This window comes from Pangasianodon hypophthalmus, chromosome 12 (genome assembly GCF_027358585.1).
Source record: "Pangasianodon hypophthalmus isolate fPanHyp1 chromosome 12, fPanHyp1.pri, whole genome shotgun sequence".
NCBI classification, from domain to species: domain Eukaryota; kingdom Metazoa; phylum Chordata; class Actinopteri; order Siluriformes; family Pangasiidae; genus Pangasianodon; species Pangasianodon hypophthalmus.
The window spans coordinates 7,074,203-7,100,719 of NC_069721.1; the positions used below are offsets into that span (position 1 = coordinate 7,074,203).

General features: G+C 37.9%; 1 protein-coding gene across 4 annotated transcripts in view; it reads right to left on the reverse strand.

The window, feature by feature from the left end:
- pcdh15b (protocadherin-related 15b) overlaps positions 1-26,517 on the reverse strand; it is a 186,085-nt gene that overhangs the window by 89,155 nt on the left and 70,413 nt on the right. For all 4 annotated transcript variants that reach the window (XM_053238777.1, XM_034309522.2, XM_053238775.1 and 1 more), the window contains 8 exons: positions 25,093-25,299; positions 20,680-20,814; positions 16,281-16,430; positions 15,308-15,501; positions 11,492-11,624; positions 9,185-9,264; positions 7,170-7,263; positions 1,079-1,207 (listed from right to left, as the gene is read on the reverse strand). In XM_053238777.1, the coding sequence (XP_053094752.1) occupies positions 1,079-1,207; positions 7,170-7,263; positions 9,185-9,264; positions 11,492-11,624; positions 15,308-15,501; positions 16,281-16,430; positions 20,680-20,814; positions 25,093-25,299 (1,122 nt within the window). The remainder of the gene's footprint in view (positions 1-1,078; positions 1,208-7,169; positions 7,264-9,184; positions 9,265-11,491; positions 11,625-15,307; positions 15,502-16,280; positions 16,431-20,679; positions 20,815-25,092; positions 25,300-26,517) is intronic.

A 26,517-nucleotide genomic window follows, 5' to 3' on the forward strand; every position in this document is an offset into this window, starting at 1 on the left:
GAGTACACTCCTTGTTGTCGTCTGGCAAAGAACACTCTGAGTAACATTAGTGCTTGATCTGCAATGGCTAAAAATAACTTTAAAAAAACATTCCGTTAAAGTTTTCAATAGCTCTTCTGCATTATTGCTGATCGCGGAATTTCATTTCAACATCCGCTTCACATAGTCAGCGTGGCGTTTCACACAAATGTGAAACAGCAAATCTGGTTTGTCAAATCTAGCTCAGGTCCCACTACTTCTACTTGGTACTTCTAGTATTAGTTATATAGCACAGTGATTGGAATCCATATTTTTAAATGTATTTCTATATATTCTACATAGAAAGCTAAGAGGGACCTAACAGAAACTACCATAGTGGGTTGTATGGTCATGACCCCTTTCCACCCCTAATGCACATACACAAAAACACACAATGAATTAAGGAGAACGCTCAACAATAACAACAACAACAACAAAATACACTCTCTTACAAGGTTACTATTTGAGTCCAGTGTAATTTCCCCAGGGCTCAGTTATGTACCAAAGGCGCTTAGTCAATAAACAGACATCTGCATTATGTGTTATGTTCTGATTACTCCACTGACAGAGCAGACCTATTCATCTCAACTACTAATTATATCTTGTAGCTTAACAAAGCCGCTCATTGCGGCATGTCCCCGAAGGTGACACATTATTTAAATTACATTTATTTAATTGGGAAATTATAAAGAGCGCAGAGGCTTAGGAGAAGCAGGCTTCTGTGACAGAAGGGTGAGGTGAATCCGCTGGCACCCTACCCATCTGCCCAGCGGGCGCTGATTAGGGTTAGACTTATCAAAGCCACCTGCAGAGGAGGAGCTCTGCTCAATCATATGAGCACTGACAGGAACGATATGGTGAGGAACAATATAACAGGGTGAAGATGTCACCAAAGCGGAAGCTTAAATATACACGCCTTCATGCGCCTTTACATTTGAGCTGTGGAGCCCTTTCTATAAATCACTATACAGGTAAATACTGCTGTGAAACAGGAGGGCACAGGAAATGCACATTCAGAAACTTCGGAAAATGAATTTGCAGCATCTGGAGGTGTACTTACCTTTACTTGACCAACAAAAGCATTTGCCTGCTCTTCCAGAACGGTGAGATTTTGAGGCAGCAAAGGATCAAACATGGGGTCGTTATCATTCACATCAGTCACCAGTATGTTAACCTTGGCAGTTGAGGTCTGGAAAAAGAAAGCATGAGGTTAAAACTCTAACTCTTTTCTAAACAAAACCAATTCTCACTGTATTTTCAATTCAGAATTAGTACCAGCTTTAATGATATGCATGCAATGCAGTTATACACTATATGGCCAAAAGTTTTGGGACTCCTGACCAATCACACCCATATGTGCTTGTTCTACATCCCATTCCAGCTTTGGTCCACCTTTTGCTGTTATAATAACCTCCTCTCTTCTGAGAATGTTTACCATAATTCAGCCACAGTGGCATCCAACATGCTTTCCCATACCACCTCACCATTATTGCTAGCCCTATAATGAATATTTAGCGAAAGCCCCCCTGGAGAGAATAATAGCACCGGGTCTCTTCCTGGAATGTCTAACAAGGTTGGAGAAACAAGGGATTTTGGTCTACTCCTCCATGCAAAACATTTTTAAGCTCCTTTATATTCTTAGGTTTGTGCATGTGGACTTCCTTCTGTATAATATTTTCTTTAAAATGACAATATACTTGCATTCATTAAAAAAGAGAAAAGTCTTGGTGGTGTCAATTTTCCACATCCTATTGTTCGGTTGGAAATATAGAATTATTGTGTGTATTGTTTATTTTATATAATTATTTTTGCTCATTTTTTTCTGAATAATTCTGGCACTGTATATTCCTACACTGAGGAGAAAGCGTGTGAATAAATCTAGCCCTTAACCAGCTGAATGAGATTAATTTAGCCTATGCTTGGCGGGGGGCCACTGTTTGCTTTCATAAACAAATATCCCCTTCCACTGATTAATTTACACAGATCCAACAAAATTGATAACATATTTGCAATCATCATCAAGCTGTGAATGGAGCCTAATGAAAAATTTCCACAGCTGCTGGGCAAATTAGCATTTTCAAAGGCTGGAAATGGCAGCAACCAAATCAGCTACTGCTGGGGGAAGGCAGTGATGAACTTTTGTCAAAGAAGAAAGATATTTCTAAGAAGAAATCACAGTTTTCATCTAGCTCCCAAATACATGGTGACAAAGTAAATTTAAAAAAAAAAGTGTGTAAAGTAAGGTGTTTAACTGTAGTGGAGCAATGAGCGCCATTCTTCCTGAAGATATTCCCTCAATTAATGTTTTGATAATGAGATTTTCAAACTAAAATCTCTCACGGGAGTTCAACTGGGTTGCAGTCTAGTGACTGTGGAAGCCGTAACTTATGATTTAATTCATTTTCATTCTAATCAAATCATTTAGTGAGCCCTTTGCCCTTGTGGGTGGGGGCAGAGTCATCCTGGAAGAGCCCACTCCCATCAGGATAGAAATATATCATCAGTGGATAAATCTGATCAGTCAGATCAGACTGATCACACAAGTGCGTGAACTTTGTATTGATTTGCAGTTACACTTCCCTCTAAAAAAAAAAAAAAATGCCACTCACTGCATAAGCATCAATTTTTCCTTTAATTTGTCACCTATCTATCTATCTATCTATATATATATATATATATATATATATATATAAATATATATATATATATATATATATATATATATATATATATATATATATATATATATATATATGCGCAATACAATTAACATCATATTAAAAATAAATAAACCAGCTGTCACTCTTTATTTGGCCAATACAATACAGTACAGAACAATAACCCTGGATAAATACTCTAGTGAATGATAACGTGTTTCTCTATATAGCATGTGAAGAAGCTTACTTTGGAAAGTTGTGTATAGATTGAGCTGTTTAAATGCAGTGAACACTGAGCTCTGAATGAACGACATGGTAAAGAGTACACTAATGCACCTTTTAACTTACATTACTGCCAACCACATAATGGCTCAGTATACTTCAGCAGAACTACTCCTGAAAGTCTTCATAAAGCCCAGAACTTTTGTGCTCACTCAGAACAGCAACTGTCCATCATGATACGCGTGTGTGAGCACACGTTTTATTGCTGTCTGATCAGATCAAATGGAGGCACTTCAACCGAGATGAGGCTTTTGCTGTTTCTGCTGTGGATTTAGCTGAAGAATGTTATAATGAATCACACCATCTAACAGGAAACGCTTATTTGAAAGCATGATTAGAGGCATTTGAGCCTTTCTTAAAGCTTTGTTAAAACTTAAACAACTCTTCTCCAACTCATCTCATGATTTAAACCAGAATGGACAATCTTGATTTAAAATGTACTTTGATGCTAAGTTACAAGGAAATAAACACTGATTCTGTACAAACAGCTCCATGGCACTGATTTGAAAGTGAAAAGTGTCTCCAGCTAATCTGACCTCCTTGTTAAACTTTTTGAATGACTGAGTAGTGGAGATTAACTCACCTTTACATTTTCTATATTCATCCTTCAGTTCACAATCATGAAGAATGCATTAAGAAAATTAAACAATGTAGTCTTTGTCAAGCATACTAAAAAATGAATAGTGCACTTCCTATTCATATTTGTATTTGTTTAGAACACATTATTTAGTAAATCCAAATAATGTACTCATATTGGGTTACAACCCCATTCCATTGGGTTTACTACATAGGGTGCACAATGTCATTCTGTTATATTCTAGGTAGTGAGTATATATGTAGTATATAGTTAACAAGACGATTTTGGAGTGGAATAGTACATGATGGCCTACAAGGTATTTAAATATAGCTAAATATTATGTGTGTATATATATATATATATATATATATATAACTAGTTAAAAGTCTATCACTATTTTTAAAGGTTTTTGCTCTACTTTCTTCCCGAAAAAAACTCAAATTTGGTCACTTCTAGTTCGGATGTGTGAATAATGTCATACTCTATTCAAATTACAGTTGCCATTGTACCTGGATTCTCTTCCAGACCAATGAGGCTCGATCACTAAGCTGGCTGTGATAGTGAAATGCTTCATTGCATTCATTAATATCAATCCTTCTCTATTGCATATTATGTAGAAACTGCATAAAGACTCCCAAGTTTCCCATAAAATATTCTGGTAGGTATACTAGAGCAAATATGGACTTAGTGTTTTAGAGGTAAACTGCAGAGTTTAATGTTTCCCCTCAGACGTCCAGGAGTTTGATATAACCTCGAGCTATAGAACTCATATTTAATGCATTGACTCAAATGAAACTTGAACAGTCTTTGAGAAACTGCAGGGAGTTCTGGAAGATACAAGAGCTGTTTCCATCACTACTTTCTCTTCAATCAGGTCAGTCTATTCACATCTCTCCAAACCCAATTCATGATAGACCTCTATTACACCCAAAAAGATACAGAGGTCTCTAATATCTACCCAGGTTAAGCGCCAGGTGAGAAGGAAAGTACAGTAAATTAGATAAAGCTCTTTCATTGCTCCATGGAGTTCTTGGGTAACGGTTTTAAATGGTGCTGTGTTTGACAGATTGTGGTTGTAAATATTTCATGTGGTGGTTATAAAGCCTGCTGAGCTTGAATTAAGCCAGTGTAGCACTTAGTTTGAGCCAGACGTGACGGTGCTTTAAGCTAAGAGATAAACGCACTTGCTTTTCAGTTTGTCATTAATGTTTATACATCAGCATGGAATCACTCAATGTCTCTCATAATGTGGGAAATTTTCACTCATTTTCATAAAATTACATTAAGCTCAGCATACACTATACAACATGTATAATATAACCGACTGCAAAAACAAAGAGCATCTCGCTCTATATGCCAGTTTTGTTACAGAATTTCTTGTCTCTTGTCAAACTGAACAGCACATCTTGCCAGACTCATTTGTGCCTTTACAAGAATCCGCTTAGTCAATCAGGGTGAAGTCTGTTAGAAGGTATTTTTACTGAGTTCCACATGCTTGTCCTCCATGCTGTGTGCTTGTACATGTTGTCGATATCGCCTCATTTTCTTTTAACTTTGTCAATGACTCTTGCCTGCATCAGGTCAATTCCATCACTGACAGCCTCACACTACACTACCTGAATGCTTTCAGTAGTAAACATCAGGCTTAAGATTGACTCATTTGCCATTTCATGTCACCAGATCATCTGTGCTAACAACAGATACTGATCACGCTAGCCAATCTAGAAACTGGCTGATTCAAGACAGAGCAAATCAAGGGAACAAATGGAGCTAACAGCACTGTGGTGTACACCCAGCATAAAGGAAAGCAGCTTGAGCAAGACAGAAATCTGACAGGTCTGGCTTGGAGCGCTGCTGCGACAACTCTCCTGGAGTGAAGGTCAAGTAGGTTGGCTTCACTCAGGGATCTGTTCACTACACACCTCTGCCCCACAGAGCACTCGATGTACAGTAGGTATGTTTAAAAAACTGGCTAATGATCAGGTACTTGAAGAAAGGTCACTGCATATCAAAGATTGCAGTGGATTTCTGGATTGCTCTCCCTGCCTGTCTAAACTTTTCCCAGGTGTAATTAGAGGCAACAAGAACAGGGAATGCAGGAGAAGTTACATGAGCTTTCAAGGAGAAAAAGGTGAGAGTATGAGCAAGAGAAAGAATTCCCACACTTTCTTTTTAGTCATTCAAGAGACAGCAACAAGAAATCAGTTTCTTTCTCCCAAAGAGCATAGGAAAAATTGGCTTCAACCAATTAAAGGGGATTCTGATTAAATCATACTGGTTGAGCATTGGGCACAAGAGAGATATTTGTATTCATTTTCTGTAAAGGTCGTAGTGTTGCAATACTAAAGCAACACTAAAAGGTGTGTGCATGACTTCCAAGCCTCTGATGTGATAAACATGCTATTAGGAATCTGCTCAACAAGCTGGAGGTAAGATGAGAATTTTTTGGAAACTGCTTATCAAGGGTTCCATTTACATTTGTGCATTTGGCACACGCTTTTATACAAAGTGACTTATAGGTGAGCTGAGCACATGAAGGTTAAGGTCCTTGCTCAAGGGTCCAACAGTGGCAGCTTGGCCCTGCCAGGATTTGAACTAACATTCTTCTGTCCAACAGACCACCACCCAAGCCTCAGGAGAAGAATCCTTGAGGTAGTAGGAGAGGTACAAAGCTAGGAGAAAATGTAGCTAACTCTTAGTCTCAGAATTAGACTCGGACCAATATCTTTTGTACACTTTTCTGGCCACAAACTTCAGGCTCCAATCTGATTGCCTGTCTACACGTCTGGGAATATTAACTTTTGAATGCCACAACACAGTACGTTTTTAAGAACAAGATATAGCCACTGGGTTTAAATAAGTTCTCACCATCATGCCATTAAAAGCTTTTTAAAGGTTTTTTGAAGCAGTGTATAAAGGAAGATGTCTCGCATGGGAAACGGTTGAATTAAATAACCTCTTTTTGAGAAAGTAGGCGGTTCTTGGGCAACAAATTGTACCAGATTCTCGAGTGAATGCCAGATGTCTGGCTTGAGATTAGCTAACTTTAAACCCAGCTGTGCAACGACTTCTTGATTCTACACTGCCTGGCAGGCTTCAACTAATCTGTTCATCAGAGAATAGCTTACAAATGATGCCAGCTCACAGTAAACTTGAAATGAAGAGAGTGAGCTCCGTGATTAAAAAAAACAAAAAATCCACTCTGCTCCTTTACCTCCATCATCACAGCATGATCACTCCATGGTGAGATACTCTATTCAGATCAATCACAGCAGGCCTGTGGTGAGATGCACTTAAAAAAAGCACAGCAGGGACCATGAACTGAGAAAGAGAAGTAGAGCGCACAGCCTACTCAGTTCAAATGTCTTAGACAGGAAAAGGACAATCTTCTCAAATTCTTTTCTCAGGAAAGATTTTCAATGACCAACAAATATTGCTAGCTGCCATTTCCTTTTGTTTAACAGCTAACATGAATCTAGAGGTCCATGTTCTTGGGAAACAGCACTAAGGTTCATTCTGTTCATGCTGCACAGGGATTTGGATGAGTGACTTCTTGGTTGAGAGAGAATTGGATTCAAGGAGGTGTGACTCTCATCTGCAGGGCTGTTTGATTTAAAGTCTAGCCATGTTCTTACCCCATCCGGTCTGCCATCGGAGGCAGAAACGATCAGTGTGTAGCGATCCGTGCGCTCTCTGTCCAGCATCTTTCCCAGGAGCAAGAGACCCGACCTGCAAGGCATCAATACACTAGCATGAAAACCACAGTAGCAGACAAATGGGTTTTACACAAGTTTAATAAAGTCCTTTCATGATGAACTATAAGTCTCTTGCTTGTTTGCACCGTGTGTGAAGGAATGGGATGTAAGGTTAAAAATGTAGAAAGAAAGAACAGGCCAAATAGAGACATAGTGACTCATTACTTTGTTGAAAGTCGCACTAACAGCCTCATTTGTTCCTAAATAAAACACCATGGGAATTTGTCAGACATTTGTAACACTGTTAACCAGCCCTGAACGTCATTAAGTAGAGCTAAATCAAACTACAGCCATGGGTTCATCATAAGGAACTGAAATTATAATAACGATTGAACTAGTGTTCAGTTACATATTTTCGATCCTGCAGGTTTTCATTTTCAGTATATTTTCCAAGCAAATTAAGTGCAGTTAGAGCAAATAGATAAAAGATGAAACAGGAAAGTATCCAAAATGGCACAATCTTCTGAAAACCTTCATGTATGTGTATTATCTATTCATACCTTGAGAGGGAAAAAAGGTTCCTCAAAGCTTCTTTAGATGGTTCTAAGTTTCTAAAGTGGTTCTACTTGGTAGCTTCCCGGAAATGAAAACTGTTATAGTGTATACATACTTCTGTTATAGTGTATATACTATATACTTCTGTTATAGTGTTCTACATAGGACATTTCCCCCAAAGAGATGTCCCCCAAACCAAAAGATATGTTCACATATGTTTCTGAAGTTCTGAAGGACTGGGCTGAAAGAAGCAGTTGTCTTTATCTCCTCTTAAGATCACTCCAATGATGACTTGAGGTTGAGGTTATTATTATTATAAGGTTCAACTAATTTTTTTTCAGAGTCTGTGTGAGTCTGTGAGTGGGCAGACAGCCTGGAGTGTCAGTAAGCCACCCGATGCCCATTCCGGTCAACACACAGCTCGACATAATGCTGGCTTTGTAAACTCTGCGGACTTAAAGTCTGGTTTATATGTCCAGGAATACAAGCAGTACTCTTCATCAAGTCAATGCTAGGCACTCTATACACCTTTTTAGGTGTATACGGATTTGATACAGTGACTCGGAAGGAGTGCTGAGATTGCACAGGTAAGCACCACAGCTAGTGATCTTCATATTCCTTATTTGTTGCTTATCAAAAACTCTAAGAGCACAGGCTTATTAAAATTTTTTTTTTTTGCAATTTCCTGCCTTTGATAGTCTGCAATAAGCACGATGGAAAGCTAGGAGATGAGGCAGCCTCTGATACCATGCCAGAATATCACGGACGTATTGCTGAAGAAATAATGGAAAGCCAAATAACCTTTTTATATTACAGTACTCCTCTGGCTAAGCCTTCTTTACTTAGTAAATAAATAAAATAGACCTTTTCACAAAGTACGACCTCTTCACTGAGATTTGATGAAAGTCTATGCTTCACGGTTCTTATGTCATGTCAATCAGATGTTTTGAGAATGGTGATGTTGATCACTATGTCACTGAGTTTGGAGCAATTGAATGAGTATAATTGTGCAATTGTAGAAAATCAAAGGGAAAAGTATGTGAATTTAGCATGGGCTGGTATTTCATAGAACAACTAATCTCAGTGACTATACAGTACAGTACAAGTACAGTACAGTACAGCTGTGAAACTGCTGCCATCTTTTCTGCCAATTTTGTTTGTCGTCCTGCCCAACCAAAATCTATGGTCACAAACTCCTTTTGTATTTGATTAATGACAAAGACAAATAGTAAGTGGCAAACCAATAAAATAAAAGGCACAGGCCCTGAGCCCCTCAGCTATTTCCACAAGGTCTTAAAGTTGAAAACAGTGTAAAATTCGAACATCAGCGTTTCCTGGTGAGTAAAATAAACTCAACTGTCAGAGCAAAAGTTTTGTGCAACCCTTCAATGAGAGCTTACGTTTGATTGAGTTCAAAGATGTTATCAGGATCTCCGCTGAGGATGCTGTACATAATGGGATCTTTTTCTCGGTCTGTTGCCTGCAAAAGACACACAGCACTTTCATGTAACAATAAATCAATTACTCTGCCAGGCAAGATTCAACATGGCTGTGTGAACGTGAACAGCCTGAGAAAACTCTACAACATCATTTAAGAAAACACCATAATTGGTTCCCAAATGTAGCTCAAACTTAACACTACAGTACTAAGCATCAAGGCTTGCACAAAAAGTAAGCTGTCTTAAGTCCGCTTCTTCTCGTTCTTCCTTAAAAAAAAAACATTAAGCCTCCTCGGTGCATAATCGTTCACATCACATCTTATTATTTTAGAATCATTCAGTCACAAACGAATGATCTAATTCTTTTTCAATTCTTTTGTGGACAAATCATTGATTTTCAGACATGCTGGTCACACTGGATATGCTTCTTACATCAGGCATATTATATTTTTATATTTAATATTACTTTTGCCTATGCTCTGATGATTTTCTTATTTGCTCCCTGAGGTCTGATGTAAAAGCAAAATCTTTAGCAAGCCAAGTGCCAGCAGATCAAAAGAAAACTCCAAATGCAGCATGCAATCCCTTGTTACTGTAAGTGCAGACGGATTTTGGAGTTTGAGGCAAAGAGCTACGGGCAAGAGTCATCTTTCAAAAAGAACTGTAGGAGGCTTTCTGTAAGATGGATGTTCCTGGCATCACACATCACAGCTGCGGAGTCTGACCAAAGGCTGCTTACAATCGGGTACTCCTGAGACATGTATGAACCTCTAAGAAGAACCTATAAGTAGTGAGTAACCTGGGACAGCAAGTATTTTTAAAAAATTGTATACCACAGTGCTGTTGATCAGATTGGTCAGGTGTTGATTAATTTTTCTAAACGCTTCTGGCTACAGGGCAAATCACAGGTTTATATTAATTCACTCATTCTAATACATTATCAATTTTGTAGTAACCACGTACCCAGGGACTTGTATGGTGGAAGCTCCACATAAACAGATTAAAAATGTGTGTAATTGTTGACATAGTGACATCTTTGTAAGGAGTCTCCAGTGTCAGCGCTTTGTAACAGTCAGAAATAAAGCTAACACAGAAAAGTCTTTGGGACAGAGGTTTGTGGTTTCTTGGCAACCTAAAAAGCTGTGTGTTTTTTTATTTACTTCAAGGGAGAGAGAAAAAAAGAGAGGCTGGTGAGGGAATGACTGTTTATAGCTGCTATAATGTAAGCGATAACAGAAACTATCTAAATATATTACTATATACTATTGTAAATATAAATGGATAAAAAGTAAGTTTCATTCTTTAAAAACCAGTGCCACTACAGCCTCCCCCCTACAACTAAGTGCGTTATATTTGCATGGTCTGGAGTGTGTTATTCCACTTATACTACAGCAATTTGCCAATGATTACAAAGTGTAATTTATTAATGAATGACATTTCAAAGATTTTAACAGCTTATAGTTAGATTTAATGTTGTGGAACGTCTGAGAGACAAGTCAGTTCCTGTTCTCACCTGCATTATGGCTATGATAAACAGTCATTCTTCATCAGCCTCTCTCTCTCACTCACACACACACACACATATACTCAAAATTGCGGCCTGTCATTTTACCAAGAACAGGGAAAGGGTAACCGAGAATAAGAGCGATTACACCCGAGATTCCTTCCACAAAGGTTAAATAAACATCTCTTAACAAAAAACTCCAACACATCAACTATTATAAGAATTATTTAATTAAACGACATGGGATTTTTTTAAGCCATTTATTATGAGACTTAGATTAATTGGAGCATCTGCTTTACTAGTTCTTTTCTAGGAGCTGTTACTATAGAAACAATAAGAATTAGAATGAGTGCATTAATATTAACCTATTGTTCATGTTGTAGCTGGAAACCACCTGTCTTGTTATACGAAAATAATGCACACCTTCTGACCAATCAGATTCAGATATTCAACCATACTGTCTATTGTATAAATGGAAATAATCAACTTCATGTCACACTTCCCTGTCACTGATTATTTTCCTATAACTGTAGCAAAAAAAGACCTGTAGATCTGTCTGATGCACTGCAGAACCAATTTGCTTAGGCAATATATCTACTTTTCCTGACGATTAGACAATCTAAACTAGCTTTTAATGCTTTAAAATCTAAAACCTGGATCAACAGCACAATCACTGCTAAACAGTGAACTAAAAATAAAGAGTTAAGAGGACATCCAGAAGAAGCATTATTCAGGAGGAACTGGATCTAGGTAGTGTATCTGACCTGCAGGTTGAGGAGTGTGGCTCCGCTCCTCATGGCCTCGCTGATCTCCAGGCTGTAGAGGAGCTGGGGGAAGCGTGGGGGGCTCTGGTTGTTCGGGGGCAACACCTCAATGTACACGGTGGTGATGGAGCTCCTGAACAGCACCAACACACGAAACAGGATGGCTTTACATACTCAGCTCAGGATGTCATTCACTTTTTTTTTATGGAGCATGATACATTCAAATATTCATGCTGGAGATTGTTTATTCACTACCATCTGCTATAATAATCAGGCATGACATACATTAATGCTGTTCACAATTGAAGGTTTATAATTATATTAGCATCTGATCCAAAAGACCTTGAGAATCGAATCTAGTTAATTAACACGAAAACGTGCAAAAGTGAATCAGAACAACTTTGTAAACTTCAAAAGTAAAGTAAACATCAAAGTAAAGTTCAGCCGAGTCAACATGCTTCAGTGTATATAATGCAGTCTGCAGCACAGTAAGTGTGACTTTATTAGATGCTACGGTACAGTGCCATACAGACAGAGCTGAGACAAATCTATTAAAACAGTGGCACACATCGTTCGATCATGCTCTGTCTAATTTATCGACTTCTGTTCAAGCCAAATAATTACACACATGCTGCCTTGCTCTCTCATCTAAATCTGCTTCATACCCGTCGAGCTACACTTTCCCATTTAACTCTCTGTCATTCTTTGGAAATAACTTCATATGTAGAGTTGGTAACACGACATAAGGGTAATGTGCAGTACTGTACAAATTCTTTTAGTACAATTTTTTATTTTTTAGTACAAACTAAAAAATACATTTCTATTTTATGACTTCTACATTATCAAGTCAATACAAAAACATTTCCAAATATTAGTTTTCCAGCACAAAATTAAAAATGTTTGTATGTCAGTAAAGAAAGCAGCATATTATATAAGAGATCACTTTTCACAAGAAAAACATAATGAAGACTACTGGGTTTTGCTGCAAAAATAAGAAGCTAATGCGGCAGTCAAAGTCTCCAGAAGAACTCTGGCTGGTTCTGTAAGATGCTCAGTACAACTTACCAGCTAATTTCCTTATAAAACTTGACAAATCGTTCCTGAGGCTACTATTTTCTTTAAAGCAAAGGGTTGTCACACAAATATTGACTTTGTTTCATTTATTGCTGTTTACTGCTCTTTAAAGTATTTTTTTAATGTACAAACATTATTTTTGAAGGCATCTTTGTCCAAAACATTTCTTTGCATGTGTCTTTGCAAGACCTTTGAACAGTATATACTATCTTGCAAAAGTATTCAACCCCCAAGGGATTGATCACATTTGTCTGAATAAATGAGAAATGAGAAATGAGAAATACACATATTCTTCCTGTCAGTAGGTTTATTGCTATTAACTCATGTTCTCTTACATTGAATTATTGCTCAGCAAGTATTTCAGAGAAACTCCAAAACTGAAAAATGCTGCTTGCATAAGTATCCCTTTCCAGGTTCCTCAAGCTCCAGATGAAAGATATTGTCTTAACGAGGAAAAAACTGACTTATAATTGGCCTTCATCTGTGAAATATTCAACCAGCTCCCATTTTCTGAGCAAAATGAAAACGCCTCAATTGAACTGTCACTGAAGTCCTTTACAGAGGAAATGAATTAAAAAGTGAAGACTAAGGAGCATTCTAAAGAAGTTAAAGATAAGTTAATAGAATTTCATATTAAGGAATAGGAATAGGTTGTAAAATTATATCTAAGAGGTTAGACATCCCAGTAAGCACTGTTGGATCAATAGTGAAGAAGTGGAAGCTGCATCACACCACCCAAACACTACCTAGACAAGGCCATCCATCATATCTCAGCACAGAATCAAGACAGACACTACTGAGGGAACCCGCAGTGAGGCCAACAGTCACTCTGAAGGAGTTACAGAGTACAGTGGCTGAGACTGGAGTGAAGGTGCACCAGACAACCATTTGAAGAGCTCTGCATAATTGAGGACTGTATGGGAGGGTGACTAGAAAGAAACCATTGCTCAAGAAGAACCATATGAAAACACAAGAGTGACTCAGTGAAGATGTGTTTTTGGTGTAATGAAACCAAGATTGAGATACTGTATTTGGGCAAGTTTCAAAGCACTAAGTGTGGTGCAAACCTAATGAGGGCCATATCTCAATTAACACCATCCCTACAGTGAAAGATGCTTTTCATCCTCAGAACCAGCGCTTCTTGTTAAAGTTGAAGGGAGAATGGGTAGAGACAAAACACAGGGGATATTAGAAGAGAACTTGCTTCAGTCTGTTAAAAAAAAAGAAATAACTACAGCTTGGGAGAAACTTCACCTTTCAGCGGGACAATAGTCCCAAACCCAAGGCCAAAGCAATGCAGGAGTGGTTAAAAAAACTGAATGTACTACAGTGGCCAAGTCAAAGTCCAGATCTGAGTCCCACTGAGAATCTGTGGCTCTGTTTGAAAATTGGAGTCAATTAACAACATCCAACCAACATGAAGAACCTGCAAATCTGCCAGGAAGAATGGGTGAAAATCATTCCCAAACAGTGTGCGAAGCTGGAAGGAACTTACCCCAACAGACTTAAAGCTGTTATTGCAGCAAAAGGTGGTTCTACCAAGTACTAATCTGAAGGGGTTGAATATTCATGCAAGCAGCATTTTTCAGTTTTAATTTTTTTATAGATCCGCTGACAAATCATGACTTTGCAAATTCTCTTTAAAAGCAAATTAAGAGCAAATTAGTTTGAAATTAAAAAAATACCGGAGGGAACAATCTGTGTAAGTGTTATTTGTAAACCAGATAAATCTGATTACTTTTAATGGGGGTTACTAGTTTTGCAAGACACTGCATATATATATATATAAAATTTTCGTGATATCATAACACCACAATGACAGAGCTATGTATGTTTTTCTTTTTCCATTAGATGACCCTGACATAGCAGATGTACGCTGAGTAGTTGTGATGTTAGCCACTTGACTTTGGCATTATGTCAACCTGACATCAAATGTGACAAAAACACTCCTTAGGACAGCTGACACCTACTGGAATAGCTCTTTATAAATATTTATGTAGGTCTATTTAAGTTTTCATGAATAGCTTATTCAGGTGTCATGTATCCCTATGAGCAGTGGCCTTAAGTAAAGTGATTATTTTTTTTATGACACAAAAGACCCTAAAAGGAATTTTGCACATCAGAGAACCTGCTTGTTTGTTTAATGGTTTTCTCCTACACCAACACCCTGATCACTGCCCTGACCCTGATTATAGGGATAACTGTAAATATCTGTTCATGTGTCTCATTATTCTGAAAATCTATACTCCACTGTTTGTAGTGTCTTTGCAAAGTCATACATCTGTTTATATATCAATAATAATTAATCTCCAAGGTTTCACTAGCTCACCAGATCTGGCTGATATGGTTTATGATTATGGCTTTTGGAACGGCCTTAACCATTACATACTTCTCCTTCTGGCTAACATGTATGTATGTATGGACAATATTCATTAGTAAACTAAAAATAAAAAATAATCCCTATAATAATTCCCTAAGCTTTGTTGGCATAATTTTAGAATTTTTTTTTTTTCTCACAAACTAAGCACCCATAATTATATGCATGTAGTTTTCAGGCTTCTGAGAGCCAGATGGACAGATGGAAAAGTGCAAGAAGCATGATAGTCCTCAGGACATATCCAAAAGTCTGTCACCCCACTGTACTCTATCAAAATAAAAAGTGGAAGGTGCTGGATAGTAAACATCTACCACATTTGATACCAACTCTATTCTCTTTTCTGTTGCACCGTTGACCCTATTTACCTTCTCTGGTCAATAGCTGCATTATCTGTTGCCTTGACAGTGAGGGCATAAGAGCTGCCCACGGTTAGGTTGACTCCAGGTGCCACGCTGATCAGTCCTGTTCGGTTATTGATGATGAAGTGGCCCCGAGCTCCTGCCACAATGCTGTAGCTTATCAGGCCATTGGGACCCTCATCAGTATCGGAAGCTGTGAGCTGAAAGAAAGTCATCAGCATTACACAACAATTCAAATGACATTTCAAAATGCTGCCATATGCCACATGACTTTTTACTGAGACAAGAGGTAATTAATTTAGGAGAATATTAACCTTTAAGAAGGAGGAAAATACAATTGGGGTGTAATGTCTAGTATTGGGATTAAATATTTATTAAATTTGGGTAGTAGTAAAATTGCAGACAGTCATACTTTGATAAATATGACAAACTATTCAAAGATTTAAAACTATTTTCTTTGATTTTTTTTATTGATTTTATATAGCTATAACTTCTTACAGTAAGTACAGAATCTGGCTATTAACTCCTTCTAGGTAGCTGAACAGTGGTGCAAAACTCCCGTCATTTTATGCACTACTGTGCTGAAATGTAAGCTATATTTCAGTATAATACACTAAGATTATCATCTTCCTTCCTGTCTCTGACTGCAAGAAAACACATTCCAACATTTCAATGAACTTTTTCTTTAAACTGGAGTCCTTGATGTGTCAATTGTAGCACCAATTAGTCCCTCTGTATCAGTCTTTCCCTTGAGTATGACTGGGCAAGTTGCTTTGCTCCTGCTCGGACTACTAAGCAGCCTATTAAAACGGCAACTTGCACGCTGCACACACTGAGGTGAAAATACAGCTGAAACTGAGCTTAAATGCAGAGCTTGCGCAATTATTTCTGCTATAGGCCCTTCATAAACAAGGCCACTAATCCCATTACTCTGAGCAAGTAGACTGTTTGTTAAAATGGTGAGTGAGTTATCGATTACCCATAATACCACTTCCCCGGCCTGCATGTCTGTGTAAACACTGACGCTGTAGGAGACGTTGGGGAAGGTTGGCGTGTTGTCATTGGCATCGATCACCGTGATATTAACTGCAACTGGTGAGCTCTGGTGAACCCCATCTGAGGCCATCATCTGTGAAAGCACAGTCATCATGATAAAAGGATTCAACATGGGAATAAAGCTGTGATGTGGAGAACAATTCTCTGATGTATGGTGTGCTTTCCCCAATATAAACACATGTAGTGTTTGTGGTTCTTAAAACAGACAAAAGAAAATCGGACAACACAAACAAAATACAGACAAAATATTTTTAAACACAGATAACTGCAGTTGCTGCGTGGCATGAAAACTCTTAATGTGTCTATATGGCATGTGTAAAGATTTAGATATGGCTTTTTTTCGAAGTTTTGAAATTAACATTCACTAAATTAAATGCAGGTGATTTTGTTGGATCATTCATAAACCTCTCAAAAGGAACAACTGAGCTCACACAGCACATGGTGAAAAATGACTGAGTGCTTACTTGGATATTGCAGCCCTTTGCAATATCATTCTGCTGAAGCCAATATTTGCTATAACGAGTAAAAATGATATACTCTGTGGCCCTGACACTGGGATTTGATGAAGATATAAACAATATATATTTGTGTCTGGCTGTCTTTTGTTCACCTCGAAATGACCCATATCATCTTCATATGTTGTTCCTGGCATGAGCTAAAATGAGCATCCTTATGATCTTCACATGATTAAAGCGGTTAGATAATTGTTAAATTATTAAGTATGTTTCCTCTACATATAAAGATGGCAACAAAAATCAGAAACATGAGACAGGCTAAAGGTCAAGTGATCAGCAACCACGCCTTGACAAAAACAACAGAATGGGTTATGCACTAATCAAGCCAGGCAAATAATGAAGGCTTCGCAAAGTAACCCTATATTCACACTAGCCAGCGACAAATCAATAGACAACCATTAATTTTCTATGTATGTGTGCATCAAGAAGCGACAATTTCAGCAACAGAGACAAATCGCCAGCATGACAAGGACACTTGAATTGAGATTTTCTCAATTTTCTGCAAATTAGGTATGATGCTATAAAGCATCTTAACATTTATGTAGTCCGACATTTCTTCAGTTCCCCATTCATATCTTTAGTTCCTCCCTGCAAGTAGTTCCCATTTACTGAAAAGAAAAAACTTATCACCACGGTTTCATCTTATCCTGTCATGTACAACTTCTTATTAAACATTTATATAGACATTATGAAGAAAAATAAGGCTGGGAAAGAAGTAGAAGAGACCGGTGGTGCATCGGATGAGTGTATGTAGCTAGTACAGTTAGCTTGTTTTGCTAATCTGCCAACAAAGTCAGTGCAAAGCCTGACCTGTAACTAGTACGTAAATCAAGCAACCATGACACACAAACTACAACAGTAGTGGTCGCTACACATCCACAAGTGACAAACCGCAAGTGCCAGTCCAGTCCACAAGAGTCCAAGTATTTTAAGAGACTAGTGTGACAGGTGAGTGTCATTAGTAAGGTGATGGGGCTTGGCTGAAAGTCATTTGATAAGGTTGTGCGCTGAAGGCCATGATCCGACCATAATTACCCTGGTACATTTTCTCCATAAGCATGAATACAGCTTTAGTTAATTAGTAATGAAAAGACTGTACATGGTGCAGTCAGTTCAATAGCGGGACTGTTCTCTGAGATAGATTAATCTGAAAATCAGAGAAGGACAAGAACTGAGTTGGGGCTATTTTTCATCTTTCTGTCAACTTTCACATGTCACAAAAGGCCACAACAGCAGGCAGAACATAAAAGATACTCTTGATTCAAAGCCATCTCTGTGAACATGGAATGGTGCCACGCACAAAACCAGACAAAATCCCACAGGTCAGCACAGCGGCAGCTGGCAAAGTGTAAATTAGACACCCCATGGGTGTTCTTTATTAGCACTCCTGACAGTACACCTCTTTGGGATTTTAGCTCCCAATAAGTAAGTAAGTAAATAAATAAATAAATACTGTTGTGTTGTTGCACTGCCCTGGTTCTCAAATATTCTGTTGGGTCAAAATGACCTTTTTCTAATCTTAAGAAGAACAAAAATTTAAAAGAAAAAAAAAACACTTTAAATATTTTAATTTCTACAGCGAAAATGTTGTTAAAAAAATACATTTTCATTACAGAGGGTAACATAAAAACAGTAAAATGTAATTAAGATGAAATGTGATTTTAGTCACTGTAACATTCTCTACATTTTTTATTTATCATAAATACATTGTTTACATTGCTTCACATTATTTACAATGCTAATAATTTCAACTTTTTAACAAATAAATCTAAATAGATGAATGGGACATCCATTGCTAAGTAGCAGCAATACAGGAGATTAAAGATCCTGTTGTAAATCTGAAATACCACAGTATGATCTCCTAATGAAAACAGCATTTGCATGTCCCATAATGCTAGCTTTGTTAAATGAAGTGTATTAGCCTCATTGCACTACCAGGTAACATTTGTGTGTATGTTTCTGGCTTCATGGCACAGTAACAAAGGTGGACCTAAAGTTCCTAAGCTCTTTAGGTATGCTATGTGAATCAGCAAGAGTGCTGTGAATGCTAATACTGATCCTCTGAGTTATCGTTCCTACTCGCTCTTTAGGATCTGCAGTCCTTTCCCTTCACTGTTTGCTGTCATTGAGCTCATCCACAGGATTAAGGGAATGGCTCTTTAGCAATTAACAGCAAAAAGGAACATAATGTCTTGTATAGCAGAAGGTTGCAATGTAAGTGATAAGTCTCTAACCAGACATTCAAGGTAATAAGCTGGTGTAATTAGGCTTTGCAGGAAAGAAAAATCAGCCAAACTGATTTTATTTTCTTCTAGCTCTCGCATCCAGGAGTTTCTGAGGTTCGGAGTGCACATGAAGTAAAGAAATGACGATCTTGGAGGGATTCCAGCTAGCCTGTTTGCAATACGTAGGCTTGTCAATTTGAGGGCTGCCAAGCAGCAAGGTCTCAAATGAAGCCGCGTGCCAGTTAACAGCTTTGCCGTGAAATGAGATCCTGCCACACTTCAGCCTGATTAGGTCCTAGCAGTGATCTCTCTGACGCACAACAACTTTATACAGTATTCATGCCATTTGTCATGAGAGCTAGGTCGATTTATGATAGCATTTATAAGCTCTCACGTATCAGACATAACAGCGTAAAAATGAATCAATGTGCTGTTAGCTTAGATAGTCAATTATATTAATCATTGAGGTCAGGCTACGGCACATATATTGACAGCAGCATTGGCAGGTGTAGAGCTGTCTTTTGATTTTGGCCAGTTAAAAACTTTGAAGGTTTTCAAATCAAGCTAGCCGCCGCGAGCCCTGTAAAACACACACCGCACATAAATCAAGTTGGAAGTGGAAAACTGCTGGGAGAGCTGAAGCTGCAGTACTCCACAGCAAGGAGCAATCAATCCCCAAGTCATAACATCGTCTTCGAAGGACAGAAGCAGAGCGCTGCCAATCCAAGGCACAGAAGTTTTAGTATGCTTAACACACGATCTTTGCTACTGTAACCACAAAGCCATTATAGCCCCAGGGTGCAGCTGGAACTAGCCTCTCTAACATGTCTATCCAACAACAACAACAATAATAATAATAATAATAATAATGATAAAAAGCAATACATGTGCATTCATTCAGTGTCGGCTGCGGTATTAACGTAACCATAGTTTATGCCACAATTCCATCCACATACCCAGTGACACGAGAAGATGAGAGCTCAGAACTTAGAAGTTACTTTTTTTCACGATTAAAGCTTCTTGTAGAAAGGCTCTTGAACGGCAGACTTGCAGAAACACTTAATGAGGGTGGCAACTGTATTACATTACATTACAAATGCTCTATTTATCTCTTTCCACAATTTAATTTTTTCAATGAAAGCTCTTACACTGATTGCTTTCTCTCTTGCCTACAATCGATCCTCAAACTCTAGTTCCTTACTTCTTTCTAACTTACATATTGCTTTAAGGACATAAAAACCAAAGAAACTTGGCAACGAATATTCTGATTGTGAATCTATGTCGTTTGCCAAAGAATAAATGATGGGAGAGGAAACTGTACATCCTTTGTATGAGTCACAATAGACTCTTGGACAATTATTCTTGGACAAAATCCTGGTCATAAAATGTAGGATTGCATTCTGTCACTGTAATGCAGGATAGTGACAAAATCAATATGTAGCACACTGAAGATACAATGTAGTGTGTGTCTCCTATATTTTATCAAACTGAGCTCAGCTGTTGATAATAATATCTATCGTTTGTAATGGAGTCTTGCCTAGAAAAGACAGAATGGAGATAACTGGACTCATGCAGTTCTTACTGTGAAGCTGTAACTCTTCTGCTCTTCACGGTCCACGGGCTTTAGGAGTGTCAGGTAGCGCGCAATCCCACTGGGTGTCACCGCAAAGATGCTTTCGTAGTTGTCCAGGGAGATTCGCACCATGGGATCTTTGGTCTGCATGGAACATCAATCAAAGTGCAATCTCAATGCCAGCACTGCCACAGTAGAGGAGCGAACCACAGCAAGGCAGAGAACTGAAACTTCATTCACTGTGGTATATGGAATTAAGTTTGTAGGACAGCAAGGACAGTGTAGAACAGAACAGAGCAGAACAAAAAACTAAATTTTTGGTCAAAAGTACTGACCAAGGACTTAAGGCTATTTAGATGTAGATAGATATATATATAAAAATATTTAAAAAATTTTATTGTGCAATATTAGCTTGAGCGAGGAGCAGTATTTAGTCCAGTGCCACTGTCTAACAGTTTGATGTAATCACAATACGAATATCGCAATATCACACTGAAATGTACATTTTGGACTCTAAATACTTACAAACTATGAAATGTCATTCAAGGCCCATATTAAATACATATGCAAATATAACACTAAGCATATCATCCCTTTAAAGAACGTGTTTTTCTTAGGACACTGGAGGATGAAGCATCTTAATCTGAGATGTCATCTTAATCCCCGCTTTTCTCAAGGATTTAAGTTTTCATGGATAGATTTATAAACAACACTTAAAGTGATCTATAAGTATAGCAGAAGAATGGTTAGGTTATCCTTCAAGCCATGGACACTTTTTTTTACTAGAAGAACACATCAAATAAACAAAAACCACTGGCATTGTTTTATTAATTTGACAACTCAAAGTAGTGAATTATAAGTGTGATAAAATCACTTACATCCCACTCACACTGTCATGGTTATGCTGAAATCCCATCAGCCCCACATGACCTTGTCACATGTCCCACTGATCACTCACACATGTTCTGTGTTACCCCTAATGAGCACCACTATTTAAATTCTGGGTTCTCTGTACCTCATTGTCATGCTTCTGTTGATGTCGAGTCTGTTTGCTGCTTTGCCTACAATAGTCTTGCCCACAGTCTGTATGTTTTGCTGTTTTGTGTATTTCCACAATTGTTATTTTTACACCATGCACAATAAAGGTCTGCACTTGCATCTGTCGCCTCTGAGAATCCCTGACACACACATTCCAATTTCATGATCTTGATTTAGTATCCTGCGGCATTCCTTAAGTGGGCGCAATTAACTGTTTATGCGTGATATAATAAAAACAATACAGTGCAAAATAATAGCATATGCTGGATCAAGTGCTATTTTATAAGCTGCTGAATAATGAGGGTGGAAGCCATACTGTTAAACTCCTATTAAATACTTATTTTAATGATTGCCATTTTTTCATTCATATATCATATCATCATAGTTCTTTTTCATTCGTAAATAGCTCTTGTGTTGCATCATGTTACATTGGAAAGCAAAGAAAATGAATCAAAGCAAAACAAACAACACTCTTCTTTTTTTAGTCAGCATTTTCTATCCCCCAATTTTTTCAGGTTTAAAGGCAAGTACTTGTGTTTAAATATGGTGGTCTAAATGTTACTGATAAATGTCTCAGTGACCTCTACCCTACTGAATTCTAGCAATGACGGAGGCAGAAACTACACACAAGTGATCTGCATAATCTAAATGAGGCAACTAGAAAATCAATCAAGTTCGAAATTAAGCTCCTGCTTAACCTCTGAATATGAAAATGAGTCATTTTCCCACATAAATACTGGTGGGCTTAAGTGACCAACTCACCACTGAATATGGTGTAAAACAAACAGGCTAAAGCGTACAGAGTATTCAAAAAAATGTTCAGGTCCCTTCATTTTTCCTCATTTCATTGACGCCAATAAAAACTGTTTTTCTCATTATTCTCTGAAAAATACTCCATAAAGAAAAATCAATGAAAGTTCATGTATGTCTGTTTCAGTGGATGTGTCTACAACCTAAATCAAGAGCAAAAATCAAGCCATGAGGTAAACAGAATTGTCTGTAAAGCTCCAAGACAAGATTGTACCAAACATTTTTGCAGCTTTGAAGTGGCAGTGGCAGCTGGAGCCCGGACTTGAACCCGATTGAATCTTTGGGGAGAGCTTAAAATAGCAGTGCAGTGATGCTCCCCATCCAACCTGACAGAGCGAGAGAGGGTCTACTGCAGGGAGTTGGAGAACATCCACAAATCCAGATGTGCCAAGCTTGTGGCATCATACTCAAGAAAAGCTGTAATTACTGCCAAGGGCGCTTCAACAGAGTGTCGGGTTTAAATAGTTGTGTAAAAGTGATATTTCTTTTCATATTTATTCAGTGAATTTACAAGAATGTTAAAACCTGTTTAAGCCTTTTGTATTTGTTCATTCATTCATTCATCTTCAGTAACTTTTTTATCCTTTTCCATGTCACAGTGGATCCGGAGCCTATCCCGGGAACATGGGGCCTACTGGGCATACACCATTCAACAGAATTAATGAAAAAGTAAATGAATGAATGAAGGCATGAACAGTTTCCCTTTGCCATTATTGATTTATTTTTGCATTTCATGAGAAAAAAAAAATAGTCAGGCTATAATGTACCAAAAAGTGAAGGGATGTGAATCCTTTCAGAATGTACTCAACTGAACATGAAAGCAAAATGTCTTAGAGAACATTATGAACCTCACTAATTAGAGGACAGGTTGTTGATGAAGTGCTTTACATGAATGCTAACGCTTGGCAACATGTAATTCTGCCAACTGTTTATTACTGCGTGCTTATTTTTATGTACAGTGCCCTGCAGAATTATTGGCACCCCTTCATAAGACTGATTGTATCAAAGGAATATTTTAAATAAATGCAAACACACTGTCATTTTTTAAACGCTTATATTATTTTTCAAGTCTGTTCTTGCCTTGACATGCAAAATTTCTTTGTCGTTCATTACCAGGAGGAAAATAATAGAGACAAACGGTTGCCAGTTGCATCTCTGAATATGAGTAACTTTCCTTTGAGTAACTTTTCCCTATGTAAATATTAACTTCACTTTTGAGCTTCTGTCTGAATAAAAACTCTGAATATGGTCTTATGCTTATACATTAAAAATGAAGGGATGTAATACTTTCAAACAAGCAAGCAAAAACAAAGATTAAGGCATTGTAAGACCTCATATTCTCCTCATCATCAGAGACTTCACTAGCACAGAAGTATTTTTAAAAATTATTGAGATACCTATTTCTAGCAATGTGTACATTTTGAATTCAGTTTTCGGAGGTGGGGGATTATGGGAAAACCCTGTGCAGCATTAGATGTGACTGACTATTTAGTTTACAAATGGCATAATGGAAATCTATAGTTATATAGGGATTGTAGCTTGGACTGATCAAAAAAATCTGCACTGCGCAGTTTTTATGCTTATGGCAACTTCCATTATGTGAGCTGTTTCGCTTCTCTCAGCAGTGCAGATAATGATTCCGTGGCCTTAGTTGTAAATGGATTTGATCTAGCGGCAAACACAGCCATAAAAACTTGAGGGAAAATGACCGTAGTGGCTGTGGTTTATTCACACATCACTGGTCATTAACCTTACATGAGTTCTCTTTCTTGTGCACACTGCCTTACACAGATAAGATCCCCAGAAGACATGCTCATGGTTGGATCAAGTGCATCCTTCTAAGCCCTCACTCAAAAATTAAACACAAGTGTACGGTCTCTTAGCAATAACAAGAGTGAGCAACATTGGGTCTTTATGCTGGAAAAACGGCAAGGAAGGCAAAACAAAAAAACTGCAAGGCAGTGGGAGGAAATTATTTGTTCACCATTTCAGCTAGTACACTTTGCTTACAGTTCCCCATTATGTGCTAGTCTTTTCATCTGCAAGCTGTCCTAGAGATTCACCACATTCTCAATGAGATATTTCAAAGGCCTAGCTGGCAGGCTCAAAAATGTAATCAAAAAACTATAAAACTAGACACAAAGTGGCAATCATGTTAGGCATTAAGCAAATTAAATGCCTGAAAAATGGAGAGCACAGCCAAAGAAGGGAGAACAAGAGAATACAGCTAAGGACGTGACAGCTCTAGTCATACACTAGCAGCACGTTCGTTAATAGCTACAGGCATTTGGCTAGGCATGAGCTTCAAGATGGAGGCATAAAATATGACACAAACTGAGGTGGTTTTCAATTATTTTAAAAAGTCTAGGATTATGTGAAAAGAGTGCGTTAGACATTCAAGCATGCAATTTGGCAAGATGAATGACACGGAGTCCTTTTATGCAATACAAAAAGTTTTCAAGCTTTTTATCTGTTTTTATTCTTTTATATTTTTTTATTTTACTTTTAATTTTTCCTTTAATCAACTATTGTCTTCTGGAGCAATCACAAGCCTTACATTGGAGTGATTCTCACCTCCTCAGTGTCATTATCCAGAGCAACGATGGTAAGTGGAGAGGAGAGACTGGTGTTGCTGGAGACTGTGGTGCCAACTGCAGCTGATTCAAGGATGAAGCCTTGGTAGGTGTTTGCCTGGAAATAAGGCGCCTGGTCATTCTCATCCAGTACCTCGATGTGGAGACTGGCGAAGGCTGGGAGTGGATGTCCGTTGTCTTGCTCCGCCTGAAAGCAAAATCCAGAGAGATCAGTCAGTAGAATCTTGTTATTTCAAATTTACACAAAGATTCACTGAGTAATTAGAATTGTCAGAGGTGGTGATGTGCATTAATTAAGCTTCCAACTTCTACAATTGTATGCTGTGTTTAAATCAGAGTGGTTTATCCGTACACTTCATCAACCCAATCCACAAAATGGATCCTTATTAGTGAAGGACCTTATGCTAATTAGAGAATTTTTCTCTCCTTGAACTGTGGTTGTCAATTGTACAAGGTTAGAGAAGTTTCTGTGATGGAAGAAATACAGAAACTGCAGTAATTAAGATGAACAGCCTAGCGTTATAATGAGACTGACATACGTTGCTGTATGTAATTCTGGTAGAAGATATAATTAAGGTGTCTCGCAGTAGTTGGTAGTTAAGATGAGGTTTGTGAAAAAATTAGACAAGCTACCAAACAACTGACATCAACTGTAACTGACATCAAAATGTGTTAGACATGACAAACTTCACTAATTAGAGGACATGTTGTTAATAAGGTGCTGTACATGAATGCTAACTGTTAACAACATGTCATTTTGCCAACTGCTTGCTACCACATTCTTATTTTTATGTACAGTGGCCTGAAGAATTATTGGGACTCTTCATAATAATAATTGCATAAAATAACACTCCCAAGCAATATTTTAAATAAATGCAAACGAATTGCCATTCTTGAAAAACTTATATTATTTTTCACTTGCTCTCAGTCTCCAGGAACTCTTCTGCCTTTAACAGCTGTTTCCCTGGGGTATAAATATGACATTGTGCAAATGTAAATTCCCTTTATCATTCATTACAATGGGAAAACCAAATGTCGTGCATAACCCAACACTGAATACGAGTAACTTTCTCCGTGTAAATATTAACTTAATTCACATACATACATACTCTGTTTCTATGTACACAGACATCATAATGCCATCCTAAAGTACTGAGCAAGGTCCATCAGTATTCTTGATGTAACATGTGCATGGTACTATAGAAAATCGGCAGCTGTGAAGCCCATCTAGGGATTTGAATAAGCCATGAAATAAGTCAAGGAGAAAAACTGTACTACGGGCTGTATTTGGGAACACGTCTCCAGCAGTCAGGTTCAATCTGGGTTGACAGAAAAATGCAGCACTACACGTAAAGGTGTTTCAGTGCTAGGTTGTGTTGACTCAGCAGCGAGGCTTTTTCTCTAT